At 43.0% G+C, this 19948-nt stretch overlaps 1 protein-coding gene across 1 annotated transcript in view; it reads left to right on the top strand.

The window, feature by feature from the left end:
- Window positions 1–19948, top strand: part of TENM4 (teneurin transmembrane protein 4) — a 1214428-nt gene that overhangs the window by 990131 nt on the left and 204349 nt on the right. Inside the window, 2 exon segments of the mRNA XM_043992715.1 lie at window positions 248–442; window positions 9094–9294. Of these exon segments, the coding sequence (XP_043848650.1) occupies window positions 248–442; window positions 9094–9294 (396 nt within the window).

Here is a 19948-nt window from a genome sequence, read left to right as displayed (position 1 = left end):
GGGATGAAATAAGGGAATGGAGAAAGGGATGGTATTTATGAATAGGAAAGGAAAGGTGACCAAGCCTGGCAACCTGGGGGGAAAAGAGGCAATGGATAATGGTGTGGTCATTTATTTAGTTTCTTTCTAATATGTGAAGGGTTGTCATGGGAGAGGATGGAACGCTGGCACACTGGGAGGAAGCTGCCCAGAAACCAATTTCAGTCTCATGTAAAGGTCCCTGTACTTATCGTGTGTTCTTCCACAGCCTCCTGTCCCGTGCTTTGCAGTGGAAATGGACAGTACATGAAAGGGAGGTGTCTCTGCCACAGCGGCTGGAAAGGTGCTGAATGCGATGTGCCCACTAACCAGTGCATTGATGTGGCCTGCAGCAACCGGGGCACGTGCATCATGGGGACCTGCATTTGCAATCCAGGTTACAAGGGAGAGAGCTGTGAAGAAGGTAATGGGCCCACATCTCCTCATCGCTCTTGGAACCTGTTCTCTTGTGTCACCCACTTAGGTGACATGGGTGGCCATGCATATCGATTATGCCCATTTTACAGACGGAGGCTAAGAGAAATAAAAGCTTGACTTGTCTACAATTACCAAACTAACAAGAGGTAGAGGGATTCACACCTAGAGCTTCCAAATTCAGGTCCTTTGTTTTTTCCAGTACCCTCCAGTTCCTTAATACCAATCACCTCAGCTACTGAGTAGGTAACCAGAAGGAGGAGAAAGATGTACTGGGGTTTTTTGGTAGGATTAGTAACAGTCATTTACTTTTTCTTTCATCTACAAAATATCCCTTTTCCAGAAGTCTCAAACTCTGCCTCTCTTTGTCTTGAATATATGTGACTTTTTCTTCCTCTTTACATAGCAAACTGGAGCACTTTCAGAATAAAGTATGTGGTAGAAATTGGGTAAGGGTTTAAAACTGGAGTTTGCCACCAGGTTCACTATAAGAAAGAGTCGATGTGTGAACCTTAAGCAAGCCATGTAACTTTGTAGGACTTCAGCTTCAGCATCTGCAAAATGAGTGGGTTGAATGAACTGGATGAATTTTTTAAGGTATATGCTAAAGTCTCTTCTAGCTCTAACTTACTAAGTTCTCTGTCCTAATAATTCATATTCCGTGATCTCTTCCAGCTCTTACGTTCTGTTTTCTGTGTTCTAGCATTCTGTCCTAATGTCTTACATATCTCACCCAGCTTGAACAATCGATGTTTTAAGGACGCTTCCAGCTCTGACAACCTTTGTTCTAATATTCTATGTTCTAAGTTTCCTTCTAGCTCTGACAACTTTTGTTCTAACATTCCATGTTCTAAGTTTCCTTTTAGCTCTGACAACTTTTGTTCTAATATTCCATGTTCTAGGTTTCTTTCTAGCCCTGACAATTTTTGTTCTCACATTCCATGTTCTGTTTCCTTCTAGCTCTGACAACTTTTGTTCTAACATTCCATGTTCTGTTTCCTTCTAGCTCTGATAGGTTTTATTCTAATATTCCACATTCTAGATTTCCTTCTAGCTCTGACAAGTTTTGTTCTAACATTCCACATTATAGGTTTCCTTCTTACTTTGACAATTTGGGGGTGGGGCAGGTCAATGAGGGTTAAGTGACTTGCTCAGGGTCACACAGCTAGTGCATGTCAAGTGTCTGAAGCCAGATTTGAACCCAGGTCTTCCTGAATCCAGGGCTGGTACTTTATCCACTGTGCCACCTAGCTGCCCTAGCTTTGACAATTTTTGTTCTAACATTCCGTGTTCTAAATTTTATTCTATCCCTGACAGTTTTTGTTCTAACAGCCTATGTTCCAAAGTCTTTCTGTCTCCAATATTCTATTATCTAAGGTTCTTACTATGCCTAACAGTCTGTGTTTTAAAGTCAGAGAAAAGTTAGGTTTTAATCTAGCTATTAAACACAGGTATTCCTTCTGAGGTCATATGGAGGCTGCTAGGTGGTACAGTGGGTAGAGTGTTGGACCTGGATTCTGGAAGACCCAAATTCAAATCCTGTCTTGGACACCTACTAGATGCATGACTTCAGGAGAGTCATTTAACCTCTTTCATTTTCAGTTTCCCCATCTGTAAAACAAATATAATAATAGTACCTATCTCACAAGGTTGTTAGGAGGATCAAGGCCTTTTTCAAACCTTAAAGTTCTATGTAAATGCTAGCCAAGGTTCCTTCCAGCCCTAAGGTTCTGTTATATTCTAAGTAGAATAAGTGAAGCAACTGCTCTTATCAGGAGGGCCCTAGATTGAGAGTCAGGAGATACTCCGACCAAGATAAGAATTATTGTGCCCATTTTATAGATGAAGAATGTGAACAAACTGTGGGTGACCCATGACCCTTGTACAGCTTCCCTTCATCTGAATGATGTTCTTCCATTCGTGTCAGTAAACTAGATCTGAAACAAACAGAGCAGAATGGAAACTCAGCTTATGGGAACTGGCAGATGATGGTACCCACTGAAAAGATCATTAGATTCTCCATATTCTAGGTTTCAGAGTTTTGGCCTCTACTCTGACACCTGGCCATAAGAAGGGAGACCACAAAGAGCAAATGCTCAAATCTCCCACTCAGCAAATAAATCATTTCTGCATCGCCCCTGAAAGGGGCACATTCATTGTCTATGTCGACACCCGCTTGAGCTGAGAGCGTGATCTCCTGATAAGATTGGAATCAACAATACCTGGATTCAAAACCTGCCTTGGTGCTATCTACTACCATGCCCAAGTCCATGTTTCTGAGCCTCCATTCCTTCATCTATAAAGGCAGGGCTTGGAAGAGATCCAGGGTCCCATCTTCAGGTCAGCTCATGATCTCCAGCAATGTGCCTCACTGATTTACTAGATTGACTGTTTGTAATTGAATATCTCATTATTCATTATTATTGAACTACCATCTGCATTTCCTCTCTTCTTGTTGTTCAGTCGTGTCCTACTCTTCATGTCCCCATTTGGTGTTTTCTTGGCAAAGATACTGGAGTGGTTTACCATTGCCTTCTCCAGCTCATTTTACTGATGAGAAAACTGAGGCAAACAGGGTGAAGTGACTTACAAAGGGTCACACAGTTAGTAAGTGTCTGAGCCTGCATTTAAACTCAAGATGAGTCTTCCTGATTCCAAGCCTAGTCAGTATTCTATCCACCGCACCACCCGGATGCTCTCCAGCTTCTATGTATTGGTCTAGTTCTCCCCACAAGGGTCAAGCAAGGGACAGTCCTTTAGATATTGAAGGCAATGATTATGCTCTCCCTTCTAAATTGATAGGTTAAGTGAGTGGCAATGGTCTAAATGTTTGTATAATATAGTAGATAAAGTGCAAGACTTGGAGTCAGGAAGTCATAGGTTCAGATCTTACATCTGACACATGAGTGTGTTACAGCCCTGTGGCTGTTAGCAAGTCACTTAACCTCTCTCTCTGAGCTTCAGTTTCCTCATCTATAAATTGGGGAAAATAATAATGCCTGCAGTACCTACCTCACCATGTTGTTCGTGTTGAGCTTAAGTGAAATCATGGATGCCAAACACTTCAAACAACTTAAAACATTATATAGATGTCAAAAACTATGATTTTTATTGGCACCTATATGGGAAGCGGCATGGAGAGAGGACCAGCCTCAAAACCAGAAAAACCCGGGTTCAACCCTAGCCTCTGTCACATCCCGGCTTTGTGACTCTGGACAAGTCACTTCATCTTTCAGTGTCGAACAGCTCTTCTAGAATTGTAGCTTCCAGAGTAGGTGCCAGCCTGGATGGTGAGCAGGAGTCTCCTCAGCCAGGAATTCACTATACCAGTCCATATTGCTTTCCCTCTTGGAACCTGTAGACAGGTCATTCTCATAGTTTTGATTTCTCCCATGACAGAAGAGTGATATTCTCAATAAGATCCCTCTCAAAGTTTGGGGGCGGATGGTTGAATCATTGTCTGAAAAGTATGCCCAATTCCCTGCAGTTGGGCTAAAATACAAATTCCTAGTATTATTAGGCCTGTGTCTCTTTGGGTACATTAACTTTGGAATTCCAGGTGAGCATCTGATGAAAGCACGTGGACCCCTTTTAATCAGCAACGCTTTTTTTTTTTTGGTCCAAGACACATGTGGAGAGAGCCTCTGGGTTGACGGCTTTCATCTGCTTCCTCTTATCACCATGTTCTCTTCAGGTGGAAACAGTGAAAAGGAGAGAGCCCCAAAGAAAACAAGATTCCCATTGTGGCCCATGTGCCATTTTCCCCCACCATACACTTGGCTTCTCATAGGCAGGACAAAATGCATACTGCCACAGATAAATTAGAGCTATACAGTGTGGAAAATCCATGGGATATTTATGGGGGTGGGGGAGAAATCTAATAAAAATCTTTGATTTACATTATTTCTTTGAAAAGAAATGTTTTTCCATCTTGATTTCTTTTCTGAGAAGGGCCATCTGGTATTGATTCTTTCTATTATTTCTCCATTTCTTTGGTGCAGCTTGGTTGAGTTTTCTTGTTTATAATGGGTTTTCATGTGCGGCTCCCTCTTTGCCCCATTCCCCCTCCCCGTTGAGCGAGTTCAACATTGTTTATAAAACATCAGCTAACAAGCTTATATAGTTTTCGCTTCTCTCTGTTCTGAACTTTACTACCCCGTGTTTTATAAGGCCTGAATGGTGCCAGCAGGACTTTGAGGGGTATGGAGGGGGAGAAGAGGGGGATTGGGGGACGAGAACAAATTTAGGCCCTTGGCAGTGAAAAATGAGACATTGCTCTTGGGATACTGAATTGGGCCTAATAACTTATGTGATCAATGGAGCATGAAGCACCTTGGGGAGAGGGTAGCGTTTGCAGGTCCATGTTCCTTCCTGCATGATTTATCGAAAAGGGCCACACGGCTGCCAAAACTGCCAATTTCAAATGAGCCACTTTCAAGAGCAGAAATGTAGCTATTTGGCACGATTTCTCAACAGACAAACAGATGGATGGACGGACAGAGAGACAGAGAGAGAGAGACACAGACAGAGAGACAGAGACAGAGAGAAACAGAGAGACAGAGAGAGAGAGATTGAGATTCACCTCCAAAAACTTCTGTCCCACTGAATTGCACCATGAACCCACACCTTCTCCCTTTCCCTCCAAGGCTTTTGCTAAGCCCTAGTTTCATAGAATTCCAGGCCAGATGGATCATAGAATCATAGGTTTTTAACTCTTTGAAGACAAGAATTAGATCCTAGGGCCTAACAGAATGCCTGGAACATACCCAGTGAATAATGAATACTTATCGAATTGAGTTAGGAAGCATCTTTAGAGATCATCTAATCAAGCCCTCCCTTATCTAACCGATGACCCAAAAGAGGTTCGGTTGTTTAACCAAGGTCACACAAAGTATAGAAGCAGTATTTGATTTAGGCTCCATGTAGTCAAAGTCTCATGTTCTTTCAAGTACTACTTAAAGCTTCTCAAGGGACTTTTTGAGTACCTAGTCTAACCATCCCATTTTACAGATGAGGAAACTGAGGCCCAGAGACATCCAAGGGCCTTCTGAGAATTGCATGAGTGAAAAGAAAGGCTAAAATTCTGACCAAACTTCTCTAACTCCAAATCTAGTGTTCTTTCCCCTCTCACCCCACCCAAAATCTTTATTTTATAGGTTAGGATACTGAAGCTCAGAGGATAGCAATTTGGCCAGGGTCATTCAGAGGGTAATTGGCAGAGGTCATAGGTATCACAGGTCTCCTGACTCCCAGGGTAATGTCTCTTTATGACAACCCCTCAAAGTAGAACATCCTGAGTCTAAACTGTGGTTCTGAAAGCTTCCCAGGGTCCTAGGGGGAAGCTCATGTTTCATCCTTTCCTGGGGTTCTTATCTCCTATGCTGAACCCCAGGAGACTCCAGCCAAGCTTTTTCATGTCTTTTGAAAAGGCTTATTTCAGCAGGGAAAAAGACCCCAAGGATTATGATAAATAGGGTATCTCATACACACACACACACACACACTCTCACACACTCCTGTCCCCTTGCCCATATGCTGCCGCAGGGAGACCCCAAGCTCCTTTCTCTCTAGGTTGAAGTCCTCTTTAAAACTTAACCTTCTCCCCATATCCCTGTCCCACAGTCTACCCCACTGCCAAGGCGACCTTCAGAAGAGATGATTAATTGTCTCGAGGTAGCTTCTTGTCAGTAACTTAGTGATCTTTGTTCCCTGCTCAAACCATCTGCTGAAAATGTAGGAAGCTGTTTGCCTATTTCCCAGCCCTGTTGGTGCTTGTTAAGGCTGAGGAAGACCAGGGGCCAGGGCTCCCAGGGCCTCATGCTCAAATTGGTACCCTTGTTCCCAGCTCACTAATAGTGGAGATTTATGGACTCATCCATCCCAGCATCCCAGGATCCTCAAAGGTTACCCCAACTGACATCAGAAGGCCAGGAACTTACAGAAAGACAAATACCTTCACATGCCTCAGGATAGTAATTGCTAAGTTTTTTGCTGGCAGGTTGAATGACTCATTGGATCTAAGGAATCAACAGAGTAACTTAGTGTGCCCAGCATTTTCCTGCCCAGGTCCTAAGATCTGAAACCGTCCACTAATCTTTTTTCTCCCCACAAAAATTGCCAGCAATTTCCAGCATGGCCCAAAGGTCATTCTTGAAGAATCATGTTTTCTCCAGGGATAGCCATAAAAAAGGATTCTTTGTCTTATGCAGATTTGTTTTTAATACTCTCCATCGTCATTTCCTTTTTCCCCCATTTTATTTTTCTTTGCTACTTTCCCTCTCATCCGTTCTAAAGGAGTTACCTAGGAATCCCTGGCCCGAATAACCTGGCGCATTTCTGAGATAAGTACATTGGTTTTGTAATGATTGGAATGACGCCACCTGCTGGATACTTACTGTAGAAGAGTTCTGCCCATGAAGCGAAGGTCTTTGAGGGCAAGACCAGGAGTCTTTTCTTTGGTGGGAGGAAGTGACGCGGACTAGTGGGAGGAGGAAGGAGGAGACGGAGGCGCTCTTCCTTTTGGACTCTGGTGGAGAGCAGGAGCTAGAAATGTGCTCTCCCTTTAATAGATAGGAATCTAGGCCTTTCTTTTTCTTTACCAAATTCTTATTCTCCTTAATAAATGCTTAAAAGCCTAACTCTTGCTAAAGCTTATAATTTATTGGCGACCACTCATTAAATAGTTTAGACAGTTTAGCTAGAATTTTAGCCCTTAACAGTTTAGAGTCAGAGGAACTAGAAGCATCGCAGCCCTACAGCTTAATGCACAAGGGACATCTTGGGTGAAATGACACAAATGACCACTGCTGGGCCACATTTTTGTCACCTGTAAAATAAGAGGGTCTGGTTGCAAATCCTGTGATTTGTGTGTGCACACACATACATATTTTGTGATGTGTGTGCACACACATACATATATACATCACACACACACACACACACACACACACACACACACACACACACACACACACAGATGCACTGAATTCCTAGTCCTTTATCTCACCACAGAATGGGAGTAATTCTGTGGGGAGAGTCTGTAATATGAGGAGTTTAGACCCCATTGCTTCCAGGATCCTTTATATCTCTAAATCTCTGATCCTGTAATCCTATGCTCAGAATGGAACACAGGTTGTGAGCAGTTCTGCAGAGCTGGGAAGTCTTTGCATGTGGATCTGGTAATGTATTATATATCTAATGTCTAAGGATCAACCTAACTACATTGGAGAATTTCATCGCCAGATTGGTGATTAATTTCTTCAGCCGCAGAAACTCCCCAAGACCATCTATGAAGTCATAGTGAGGCTGTGATCAGCCTTGGTAAAAAGGCAGTGAAACCACAGACATGAAATCATGGGTTCTTGAAATTTATACCAAAGACTTAAATTTGTCCTCTGAATTCTCCCTCACACGCCTAAATGTCTTGCTGGCAACATTGAGAAATAGGTAGTGGGACAGATGGGTGGTGCAATGGATAAAGCACCGGCCCTGGATTCAGGAGGACCTGAGTTCAAATGAGGAGTCAGACACTTGACAATTACTAGCTGTGTGACCCTGAGCAAGTCACTTATCCCTCATTGCCCTACAAAAAATAAAATAAAACAAAAGAGGTAGTATCAACTTTCCTTTAAAAGAAAAAGAAAAAGAATCTTTGGTGGGAGTTGGAGGATTGAATGAGGTTTTGTTTGTTTTTTTAGTGAGGCAATTGGAGTTAAGTGACTTGTCCAGGGTCACACAGCTAGTAAGTGTTAAGTGTCTGAGGCTGGATTTGAACTCAGGTCCTCCTGACTCCAGAGCCGGTGCTCTATCCACTGTGCCACCTAGCTGCCCCCGGGATGAGGTATTCTTAGCCAGGTGGGACACTGGACCTGGAATCAGGAAGATCTGAATTAAAATTCTGTCTCAGATACTTACTAGTCTTGTGACTCTAGGTAAGTCACTTAATTGTTTTCAAGCTCAGTTTCCTCTTCTGCAAAATGGAGCTGATAAAGATTGAGATGACTTAGTTAAAGGGCTTTTCAAGCCTTTATAGTACTATACAAATTCTATGTATCATCATCATTATCCATCCAGAGAATTAAACTATTGACATTCTCTTAAGTTTTATACTTAAAGTTGGAGATAGTAAAGGAGAAAGTATATAATTACTTCTGGCAACATGGGAATTGCAGTAGAACAAAATACCAAGCATGATAGGTCTTCCATAAACTTCAATAAACCTCTTTATATGTTGTCCCCCCCCCATACTGTTTGTTTTGGTTTTGGTTTTTTGTGGGAGGCAGTGAGGGTTAAGTGACTTGCCCAGGGTCACACAGTTAGTAAGTGTCAAGTATCTGAGGCCAGATTTGAACTCAGGTCCTCCTGAATCCAGGGCCAGTGCTTTAATCCACTGTGCCACCTAGCTGCCCTCCCCATACTGTTACTCAGTTAGAATGTGAGTTCCTTGAAGTCAAGGACTGCCCTGCTTTTCTATTTGTACTCACAGCACTTAGCATGTAGTAAGCACTTAGTAAATGTCATTCACTCGATGTTTGTTCATTTATTCATTCATTCATTCATTCAAGAACCAGAATCCCAGAGCACCTAAGACAGACTCAGATAGACCTTTGAGTTGGTGACCTCTCTCCTTTTCTAATGCAGTGGACTGCCTGGATCCCACCTGCTCTGGACGAGGCGTCTGTGTCCGAGGTGAGTGCCACTGCTCTGTTGGCTGGGGAGGAACCAGCTGCGAGACACCAAGGGCCACATGTTTGGACCAGTGTTCAGGCCACGGAACCTTCCTTCCCGACACAGGACTCTGCAGCTGTGATCCCAACTGGACTGGACATGATTGTTCAATTGGTGAGTGTGACTCTGCCTTGTGGAGGGGAAGGTAGGCGGGGTCTTTTGAGAGAGGGATTTCAGTTTATAAATTGAGCTCATTGGTAAGACATTAGCGCAGCCCCATTCTCAGTTATCCATGGAGTGGATTTTCCATGCCTCTTATTATTCTCCCTCCTCCTATCTCCCTACCTTCAGTCCCAACCCTATAGGCCATGGTGAGATGAACTTGGATATGAAAAGCAGGCCTAAGAATGTAATAGTCCCTCACTGCAGGTCCTAGAGGCAGGACCATGAAAAGAGTCATAGTGCTGGATTCACAAGATATGTTTTCGAATTCTACTTCTGAGAGAGGTCACTTACGGGCCTCAGTTATTTATCTATAAAATGAGGGGTTTGGTTCAAATCCAGCCTCAGACACTCAACACTTAACTAGCTGTGTGACCCTGGGCAAGTCACTTAACCCTCATTGCCCTGCAAAAAACAAAAAACAAAAAAAAAATGAGGGGTTTGGACTAGACATTCACTGAAGCACCTCCTTGTTCTAGATCTACAATCCTGTATGGGTCAGCATAATCTGTACCCTCCATAAGATCACAAAAAGCCCTACCCTACACAAAAGCAGAATTGTATGTGCTAGGGAGAGGGCAGCTGTGTAGACAAGGTCCATCATCACTTTCACTCTCAGTGGCAGAAATACAAACAGCAGAAGGGGCCATGCTGTGTCCGTGATCTATTTATTGGAGTCCCTTCCCTCTGGAATGCCAGGGAAGGTCGGTTACTACAGATTGTCCAAATTTTAGGGAACTTGGGCGTGTTTGCTCAGAACTACGCAGCTGGGAAAATTCTCATCTCCCGCCTGAGTTCTGGATTGATCTTCCCTGTCTTATATTCTTTGGTATCTCTCTGGGCTTCTCTGACACTGGGCCCAGGCCCATAGTAGACAGCATGGTCGATGTATTTACCAGGAGAAGGGAGGTTCCTCCCGTGGTAGTCAGTTGGTCTTTGTCTGTGGGCCAAGGAAAACTCAGGGATGAGCTGACTCTGGCACAAGGTAGTGGTGAGACTGGACCTCTCCAGCTTGTAACCTTTCTAATGGCAGGCTCCTGTGACTCTCCCTGTGTTTCCTCTGGGGAATCCGCTTCCAGGGAAGAGGAGAAGTGTCATTCAGCACATGCTTATATTTATTATCTGACAGCCTGTGGGTGGATCCTTGGGATGTTGTCAGGAGTCCATTGTCAAAGTCTCTGACCTTGGTTGGCTAAATGACCTCCAAAGAGTCCTTCTCTCTAGGCCTCAGTCTCCTTCTCTGTAAAATGAGCTTGGCTGAACCGTACAATTTTTAAGATCCTTTGCAGCTCTATGTTATAACGTGCTTTCTTGCTCCAATATCTTATGATCCTGTGCTCCAGGGTCTGGTAGGGGAAGAGGTTGAAAGCATTTATTATGGATGCGAGTTACTGGTCCATCCCTACCCTCCTTGACATGGGTAGAGAGTCTATAGTCAGGCTCAGACCAGCTCCTTTGTTAAGCATGTATAAGAACATGATTGCAAACACAGATGTGCAGAACCACGTAAATAATTCCTTTTATATTGCTCTGTTTATGACCCTATAATAAACAGCTCTCTTAAAGTAGCGTAGACTTGCCATTGTTCATTATATAGCGATGAAGCTAATTTATGTCTGGCGTAGAGCTGTCTATTGCATTGTTAATCCTTGATGAAATTACGGAGCTTCCGATGGATGCAGTTATGTTTTTGTGTGTGAGATTACTAAGTATCCTTTGCTCGGCCTCATAAAAGGAGACAACACAGCCGTTATCAGGGGATTGCTTTCAGAGCCCCAAGGCCTATTGTTTCTTACAGCTCTGGACGCAGATCCCAGAGATGTTCATCAGATGGGTGTATGTTGCCTTATAGGAAGATAAAGTCTTGTGCCTAGAAATGGCGCTCACTGGGGCCTGGGAGAGAGAAGCCGTGCATATTAGAAGCACTGATCTCAGCCCACTCGACTGCTCCCAGTATTCTCTTGTGTAAGCCCTTGCTGATGTGTCCCGTCTTACCTGGCCCTAATGAGCAGGAGGCTGGACTGAAGGGTGTCGAAAGGTCCTCTCCAGCTCCAACCCCTGAGTGTAATTTTGTGAAAATTAGTGCAGTTTTCTTGTGGCCCTATCTCATTTGGTTCTCACAACCCTAGCCGTCAGGGTAGCAAAAGTCTCAGGATCTGAGGTTGACTCCTTTCTCAGCCACACATGTCCTGGATGGCCCAAGGTAAACCACTGAACTCTCCTAGACCTTCTTCTTCTGTAAAATGGATGAATTGAACCCGGGACTGCTAAAGTCTGTTCAGGTCCTCGGTCTGTGATCCTGTCATTCTTCCTGTTTAAATAGAAAACAGTCTTGGGAGGCAACATTGCTTGCCAATGTCATGTCTAACATTTCTCTTCCAGCCTCTTGTTGACTTTCATAGACCTCTCTCTCCGTCTCCCTACCACCCAATAGGCCTAACAGTTATTCTCTGAACTTGGCATCTCTCATTTAGCTTCATGGGTTTTGCAGAGAGGCCTTGGATGTATTCCTCAGGAATACCTGAGTTCAAATCCAACCTCATACCCTTAATAGCTGTGTGACCATGGCTAAGTCACTTAACCCTATTTGCCTCAGTTTCCTCATCTGTAAAAATGAGCCAGGGAAGGAAACAGCAAACCACTCCAGTCTCTTTGCCAAGAAAACCCCAAAGAAGAGTCAGACGCAGCTGAAATGACTCAACAACAATTGGGTATCCTTGTAAATGAGGGTGAGAAGAAGAATCCTGCCCCCTACCTGTAATCACAGGATTAAAACTTCAGTATCAGGTCCACAGTATGCTCTTATTACTATTTACTCAATTCTCATTGCAAGTTTAACTAAAATGCCCCTCAAACCACCCTGCTTCCCAGTGTACTGAGACCAGCTCCCTCCTTACAAAAACACAGTTCACCTTGTAGAAAACAAAAATGGTTTATTAGGTAAATCTCCAGAAGTCCCAAATATGGGGCCCCTTCTGGAAGAGGGCCCCTTTCTTAACAATGTCCTCTCTTTCTCAGCTTTTCCCTACAGTTAAAGGGGAGAGGGGCATTTTTTTCAGTCTGCCTTCCCAGCATCCCTTCACATTCCTTTCCATTCCCATGGCCTCCCAGTCTGCCACTTTCTCAGGCAAGGGGAATAGGATGACCCATTACTTCCCAGTCTCTTGGTGCTAGATAAAAGCTAGCATATACAGCCATCCCTTCCCTTTCCTCCAGTTGCTACCTTTCGCTTCACACACCATAACCTCCTTCCTTTCCCCTTTTTTTCCTGATTAACAACTTCACCTATCACCAGGGATGGCTTAGTGAGGGGGTGCTACCTTGATCCCCCTTCATTATTCAAACAGGAGAGGGAGAACTATAGAGAAAGTATATATACAGATAAATAGAAAGTCATAATATTTAACTTCAGTTTGACAAACATTTATTACTTGGTTTCAGAAGATCAAGTACATGTATACAAGATGGGACAAGGGGAAGGGGGGAAATGGGTGCAGGTGGGTAAACAGTTCACGTACAAAAGACCTGGTACTTTAATACCAAAAGCTAAGTTCATTTCAAGTGGACAGTGAAATGTACCAGCCAATTTAAAATAAAAAACCCTAACAATACAGCTCCCCAAAATAAGGTCAAGATTGCCCCCAAAAAAAATATGAGAAGGGGAGGTTAAGGGTGGCCTGTCGGTGGGAATCATTGCATATAACCACAGATTTTTTTTCAATGCACTAAATGGTTTTGCTGAAATTTTTTCTCCTCTTCCTCTTTTTCTTTTTATAAAATGTTTGTTCGCCTTAAGCAAAAGCTCTGTTGGGAGGGAAAGGTGGAGATACAGAGATAAATTCAGTTGATATAAAAATGAAGGATATCAATAAAATTTATTTTATAAAACCACTCCTATTTCTATGCCACTTTAAGGTTTAAAACCCTTTTCCCACTAGTACCCTGTGAGGTGGGCAGTCCAATTAGGGGTTTCCCCATTTTACTCAAGCACCCAAATGGAGCTGTCATCCTATTGATGGGGGCATTGTCACCAATGATTTGGATGACAACCCACCCATGCTTCCCCATCCTGGGTCCACTGTCATTCAGAACCTCCCATAGGATGACAACAGGAAGTCTAGCCCACATGCCAGGGGCTGGCCTTGATTTCTCTTGACTAACCTCGGAGCCTGCTGATGGTCCATCAGTCATCACTCATTCTGTCCATGTGATCTGCCTTTTTTAGCAATACCTTTCCTTGGTGGCATCCTTTGTACTGCTTCTTCCTTATAATTATCCACACCCAACGTGTTGCAGCTCAGTCATGCCTTTCTCCATTGTCCTTTGGGTCATGCTCAATTTCAATTCTTTGGAGATGGCTGGCAGCTGTGCAGGAAAACCAGAAGAATATTAGTATAAAAAAATGGACCTTTGTTTCGGAGAGAAGCTTGAATTCATTAAAAGAACCTCATGGTTCCTGCCAAGTAATCCAGCCTGCTTTTTTGTTCCTATTCAGTGCTTGGCCTAAGTCACTGTCCATTTACTGCATCTGCCTGAGAGGGGCCTATGTCACATAAGAAGAACTGGCATTTATATCGTGCTTAGAGGGAGGTTCATAAAGTATTTTACATCCATCATTTGATATGGTCCTAACATAACCTTATGAGGTAAGCACTACAGGTGATGTTAGAGGTGAGAGTTAAAGACTAGTCTTTCCTGGCTTCAAATACAACACTCCTGCCACTAACCTTTCTTCTCCTCCTCCTCCTCCTCCTCCTCTGCCTCCCCTTCCTCCTCCTCTTCATCATTAAATGACTTGCCCAGGGTCACACAGCTAGTAACTGTCTGAGGCCAGATTTTAATTCAGGTCCTCCTGACTCCAGGGCCAGTGCTCTATCCACTGCACTACATACCTGCCCTAGTCATACTACTACTTTTTTTTTCTTTTTTTTTTCCAAGGGTCACACAGCTAGTAAGTGTCAAGTGTCTGAGGGCAGCTTTGAACTTAGGTCCTCCTGAATCTAGGGCTGGTGCTTTATCCATTGTGCCACCTAGCTGCCCCCAAAATAGACCTGATTTTTTTTTGCGAGGCAATGAGGGTTAAGTAACTTTCCCAGGGTCACACAGCTAGTAAGTGTCAAGTGTCTGAGGCTGGATTTGAACTCAGGTCCTCCTGAATCCAGGGCCAGTGTTTTATCTACTGCTCCACCTACTACTTCTTAAGCAGCAGATGCATGATTCAAACCCAGGTTCCTTAACTCCAAGTTCATTCTCTCCAGTATACTATGCTTCCTATTATAAAAACTAATTTCACTTTATGCCTCTCAACAAGATTAATGTACATATGGATCTTCTTTTGAATAAACGACTCCATCTATTTTCCAGTGAAAAGTCATATTAAACTCTCTGTGGCTCTGTTATAAAATGGGAACAATCACAAAACTACCTCCCACAGTTTTGGAGAGGAGTAAATGAGATGACATATGAAGCACTTTGTAAACCTTAAAGTAACATATTATTTTTTATTTACTGTTATTATTATCTAGACTAATCAGAGACATTGTGGAGGAGATTCCTCTCTAGGTATGAGTCAGGGGAGGGAATATGCATTTATTAAGCTCCAAGTAGATGGCCAGAATAAATGAACTCTGCGGTGCCTTTCAATTTTGGATCCTAAGAATTTATGATATAACGAATGAACACTTGGTTACAGACCATATTATGTGCATCATCTCATTGAGTCTCACAACAATGCTATAAAATTGGTACTGCAGCTATTGTTAGCCCAATCTTCAAAGAGGTGAAAGGTTACATGGCCCCTAAGTCAGGCCTTGGAATTCAGACCTCTGGATGGAGTCCCAGTGTTCTTCCTCCTACTCTCTATTCCGTGATGAGAAAGCACTGTCTTCTCTCCTGATTGTTTCCATGATGAAGCTTCCCCAGTTGTATTCATCTAGTCACTGAGGCCATCCCCAACCCTGCAGAGTATGTATTAGCACCCTATCACATGGGCGGCCACCCCCAGAACGGGCACTACCTACATGATAAAATCTGACTCCTGGGCAGAACGATGTGTCACACTTTTAAGACAAAACCCTCATCTAGAATTCATGCTCTGCTCAAGGCCAGCCAAGGACTACTCTGAAAACCGTTCCTATCATTTCACCTCCAAGGCATCTTCCCTTCCCTTCCCAAGCAGCCGTGCCCCTGCCTGTGATGAATGCTGCATCTGCTTTTGAATATGATGCAGTTACATATCACTACAGTGACCTAATGCCTCCCACTCCCTCCCACAGCCCTGAGTGAGACCACATGCTTCTTGTCTTTGCTGAGAGAAGCATAAGAACAGAATGGAAGATTAAACTCAGAGACGGAGACCCTGAAATTGGGGTGATCCTTAACTAATTCAGCTCCCAACTGCTTGAAAAGGTTTTAGCCATACTCCTTTTGCCAAAGAAGTGACTTTGATTGACAGCCCTCCCGAGTAACAAATTCCCTTGCTTGGTATTCAAGGCCTGCCAGGAGCTAGCTCCTGTATATCTTTCCAGACTACTCTTAGCTATGTACCTTATTCTAGCCAAACTGGACTACTTACTGTCTCTCTGAATTGTGGTTTCCTACCTCTATGCCTCTGCTTCTTGCCCTGACATACCCATAGTATCTTCCCATCCTCTATCCTCACTTGTTGAAAATCTCTTATACTATAGAGTCTGTCTTCAGTGCCACCTCTTCTATGAAGCCCAAATCTTTTATTCTCTTGTTTCATTAACAAGCGTTTCCTCTCCTCAGCCCATGAATAGCTTTCTGTTTTCCCCTCTCTTATTATTTTTTTTCTCTTGGTGTCTAATTAATCTGTCACCAAGCATTTATTAAACACCTACTGTATGCCTGCCAAGCATTATGATAGGCCCTGGGGATGCAAATACAAAAACTGAAATAATCCCCACTCAGAAGGAGCTTATAACTCTCGTGGGGAAAACAAGAAGTGCAAATATAAGTATATATGGAACAGATATGAAGTGAATTTTATTCTATTGTAATATAATCATCTTCACTTCCTATTCCCCTACTAACCAATAAACCCCAAGAGGTCAAGGACTGTGTTTTATCTAAACCCTGTTGTTGTTATGTAGTCATTTCAGTCCTGTCTGATTCTTCCTGACCCTATTTCGGGTTTTCTGTGCAGATACTGGAGTGGTTTGCCATTCCCTTTTCTAGCTCATTTTAAGGATGAGGAAACTAAGGAAGTTAAGTGACTTGCCTAGGGTCACACAGCTAGCAAGCATCTGAGGATCTGACCTCAGGACTAGCCAACTCCAGGCCTGGCACTCTATCCACCAAATCACCCAACTGTCTATTTCTACTCTAGTTCTCTGCAAATAGCAGACACTTCTAAAATGTCGACCAGATTGAACTGGAACCTCTGGCTGACCCCGCATTCTCTCTCAGACTTTCCTGGGCATGTGTGGTGTATTGAAAAAGGCCTGGTCTGAAGTTAGAAGACCTTGATTTGAATGTTATCTCCTGTTTCCTCATAGAAAACCTTGATAAGGATACCTGCTCCACAGCCTCCAGCTGTCAAAGTGTGAGCTGCTCTTGTGTATTCCTCATTTTTGTGCAATCCATTCTCTCTCTCTCTCTTTCTCTCTCTGAATGTGTTTTGCTTAAATGACTGTTTTCTAGGTTTCTGCTAGTCTCTGGTGGCTCTAGCCTATGGGACTAGAAAAACAACATAGCATAGGTTCAGCCTTTGAAACGTACCTTCATGCAGGCCCTTTCTCACCTTTATAATTTCACTAATTCTGTTTATAGGAGGACTGTTGGGGATAATTTGAACCATTCAAGCATTTATAAAGTACCTGATATGTGCCAGTCACTATAGTAGGTGGGCAGCTAGGTAGCACACTAGATTGAAAGCTGGGGCTCCCATCAGGAAGACTCATGTTCCTAAGTTCAAATCCAGCTTCACATGCTTGATAGCTGTGTGACCCTGGGTAAATCACTTAACCCTGTCTGCCTCCATTTCATCATATGTAAAATGAGTTGGAGAAGGAAAGAGAAAATTACTCCAGTGTCTCTGCCAAAGAAAATCCAAAATTGGGTCATGATGAGTCAGGCACGACTGGAAAGTAACTGAATAAACAAATGGGAGTCAGTACTAGGATTACAAAGACAAAAATGAAGCAATCCCTGCCCTCAGGGAGTTTATAATCTATCAAGGGGAGAGAGCATGCTCCCATGTAAGTAGTAGTAGTCATTGTAATAGTAGAGGTAGTGATGGTAGCAGTAGTGATATTTATGTGATCCTTTAAGGTTTACAGAGTACTTTATAAATATTATCTTGTTTCATCCTCACAACCATTCTGGGAAGTGGGTGCTATTTTTGGCCGTACTTTACAGTTGAGGAAACTGAAGCAGACAGAGGATAAGTGACTTGACCAGGGTCACACAGCTAGTAATCATCTGGGGCTAGATTTGAATTGTGGACGTACTGACTCCAGGTTCAATGATCTATCCATTGTGCCACCTAACCATGAGCATGTACAAATTATACTATCAGTAAATCTAAAATAATTTGGGGAAAGTGGCAGTAGCTGGGGGGATAGAGAATCAGGAAAGGGCCCATGAAGGAAGTGAAACTTGAGTTGCAGTTTAGAGTAATCTAGGAATTCTAAGAGACGGAAGTGACGAGGAGGTCGGTGCACTCGGGCTTGAGGAATAGCCTAAAAATGGACTTAGTTTTAGAGGACCCCTGAGTCTCTAATTATTTTTCCCTAAATGTAGAATGGAAATTTTGCTGAATTTGGAGATGGAGGACTAGGGTTAAAAACAATCCATCAGTCAGTCTGTCAGCAAGCATTTATTAAATGATGACTGTGGGCCAAGCACAGTGCTATGCTCTGGGATATAAAGAAAGGCAAAAACAGCCCTTGCCCTCAAGGAGCTTACATTCTAATAGGGAAGACGGTTTGTAGATAAATAAATAGGTATGTAAGAGATGCACACGGATTGGGAGGAAGGTAAACTTACAGGTGAAGACCCTGGTACTGACTACGTTTGTGACCTTGGGGAAGTCACATCCTCTTCTCCAAATGTCAGTTGTTTTAGATCTGGAAAGAGGTGGAAGTTTTGGGTTAAACGTAATGACCGCTGACATTCCTTCCAGCTCTGAATATTATCTTCCCATAACCAGTATGAAGACCCTCTGAGCTGCTGCAGGATATAGGGAGTTCCCCATTGCTATACATCTGCAAACAGGGCCTGGTTTAGGAGATTATTTATTGAGGATGCTCTTGAAGGGAAAATTGTATGATTCTGTGGATCAGACAATCAACCAGAAACCAACCTTTCTAAATATACATGCAGTGTGATAGAAATAATGCTGGACTGGGAGCCAGGACCTTAGGGTAATAGACAATTGAGGCTGAAAAGGGCCTTAGACTATAAAATGTCAGAGCTCCGGCAAATTACTCCCACCAGCACACCTTTCACCCTTCCTTTCAGTCTCTTCTTATCTACTGGCTCTTTCTTTGCTTCCTACAAATATGACCATCTCTCTTATCCTTAAAAAGAACCTTTAATTTGCACGACCATCCCCTTGAGCTATCATCCTTTATCTCTTCTCTCTTTTACAGCTAAACTCTGAGAAAAAGTGGTCTATACTAGGATCCTCTCCTTTCTCTACACTCCTCAGTCTCTTGCAGGCTACCTTTGGACCTCATTACTCAACTGATGCCTCTCTCTCCAAAATGACCAGTCATCTCTTAATTGTCAAATCCCATAGCCTTTGTGTTATCCTTATTTTTCTTATTAATTCTTATTAATGTATTATTTTTTCTTATATTTCTTGTTAATATATTTTCTTATGTTTCTTATTCTTAATATTGTTATATTTTCTTATATTTCTTAATTATTGTTAATAATATATTATGATCATTTCTTATATTTCTCCCACAGCCACCTCTTGTGGCATTGTTCTTCCCCATTTCTTCTCCTCTATGTCTGGAAGTTCTTGCCCAGTTTCCTTTGCTGGTTCATCATTCATATCCTTGGTGTGGCATTCTCCATGCATGGGTATCCCTTGAGGCCTCCTCCTGGGCCCTCTTCTTCCTCTATAACAGTCTTGGTGATCTCATTACTTCCCATAAATTCAGTTATTATCTCTATGCAGATGACTCTCTCTCTCTGTCACTCACACACACACACACACCCCCTAACACACACCCTAGTCTTGTATCAACAACTCCGTATTTGACATTTCAAATTTGATGTCCTACGTGCATCTAGAACTCAGCATATCCAAAAGAGAACTCATTATCTTATCCACTAAATCCCACCCCACCTTCCTAACCTTGCTATTTCTGTGTGGAACATCACCGTTCTCATCACCCAGGTTCCCAACCTCAGGGACGCCTTCAACTCTTCCTTCTCTCTCACCTCTCATACCAACCAGTTACCAAGTCTCCTCAGTCCTAATACCAACACCCTCCCTTCCCTTACCAAAAAAAAAAACAAAACACCAAAACCCCACCACAAGCCATGATAAATTCACTTGTATTTATGTGTTTCCTAATGTCATCTAAACTTCAGGATAATCCAATGTGGAGGAGGTTGTGAAAGTATTGTT

This window comes from Dromiciops gliroides, chromosome 3 (genome assembly GCF_019393635.1).
Source record: "Dromiciops gliroides isolate mDroGli1 chromosome 3, mDroGli1.pri, whole genome shotgun sequence".
Lineage (NCBI taxonomy): Eukaryota > Metazoa > Chordata > Mammalia > Microbiotheria > Microbiotheriidae > Dromiciops > Dromiciops gliroides.
The sequence above is the reverse complement of the archived record's forward strand: the minus strand, read 5'-3'. Positions and strand labels throughout refer to the sequence as shown.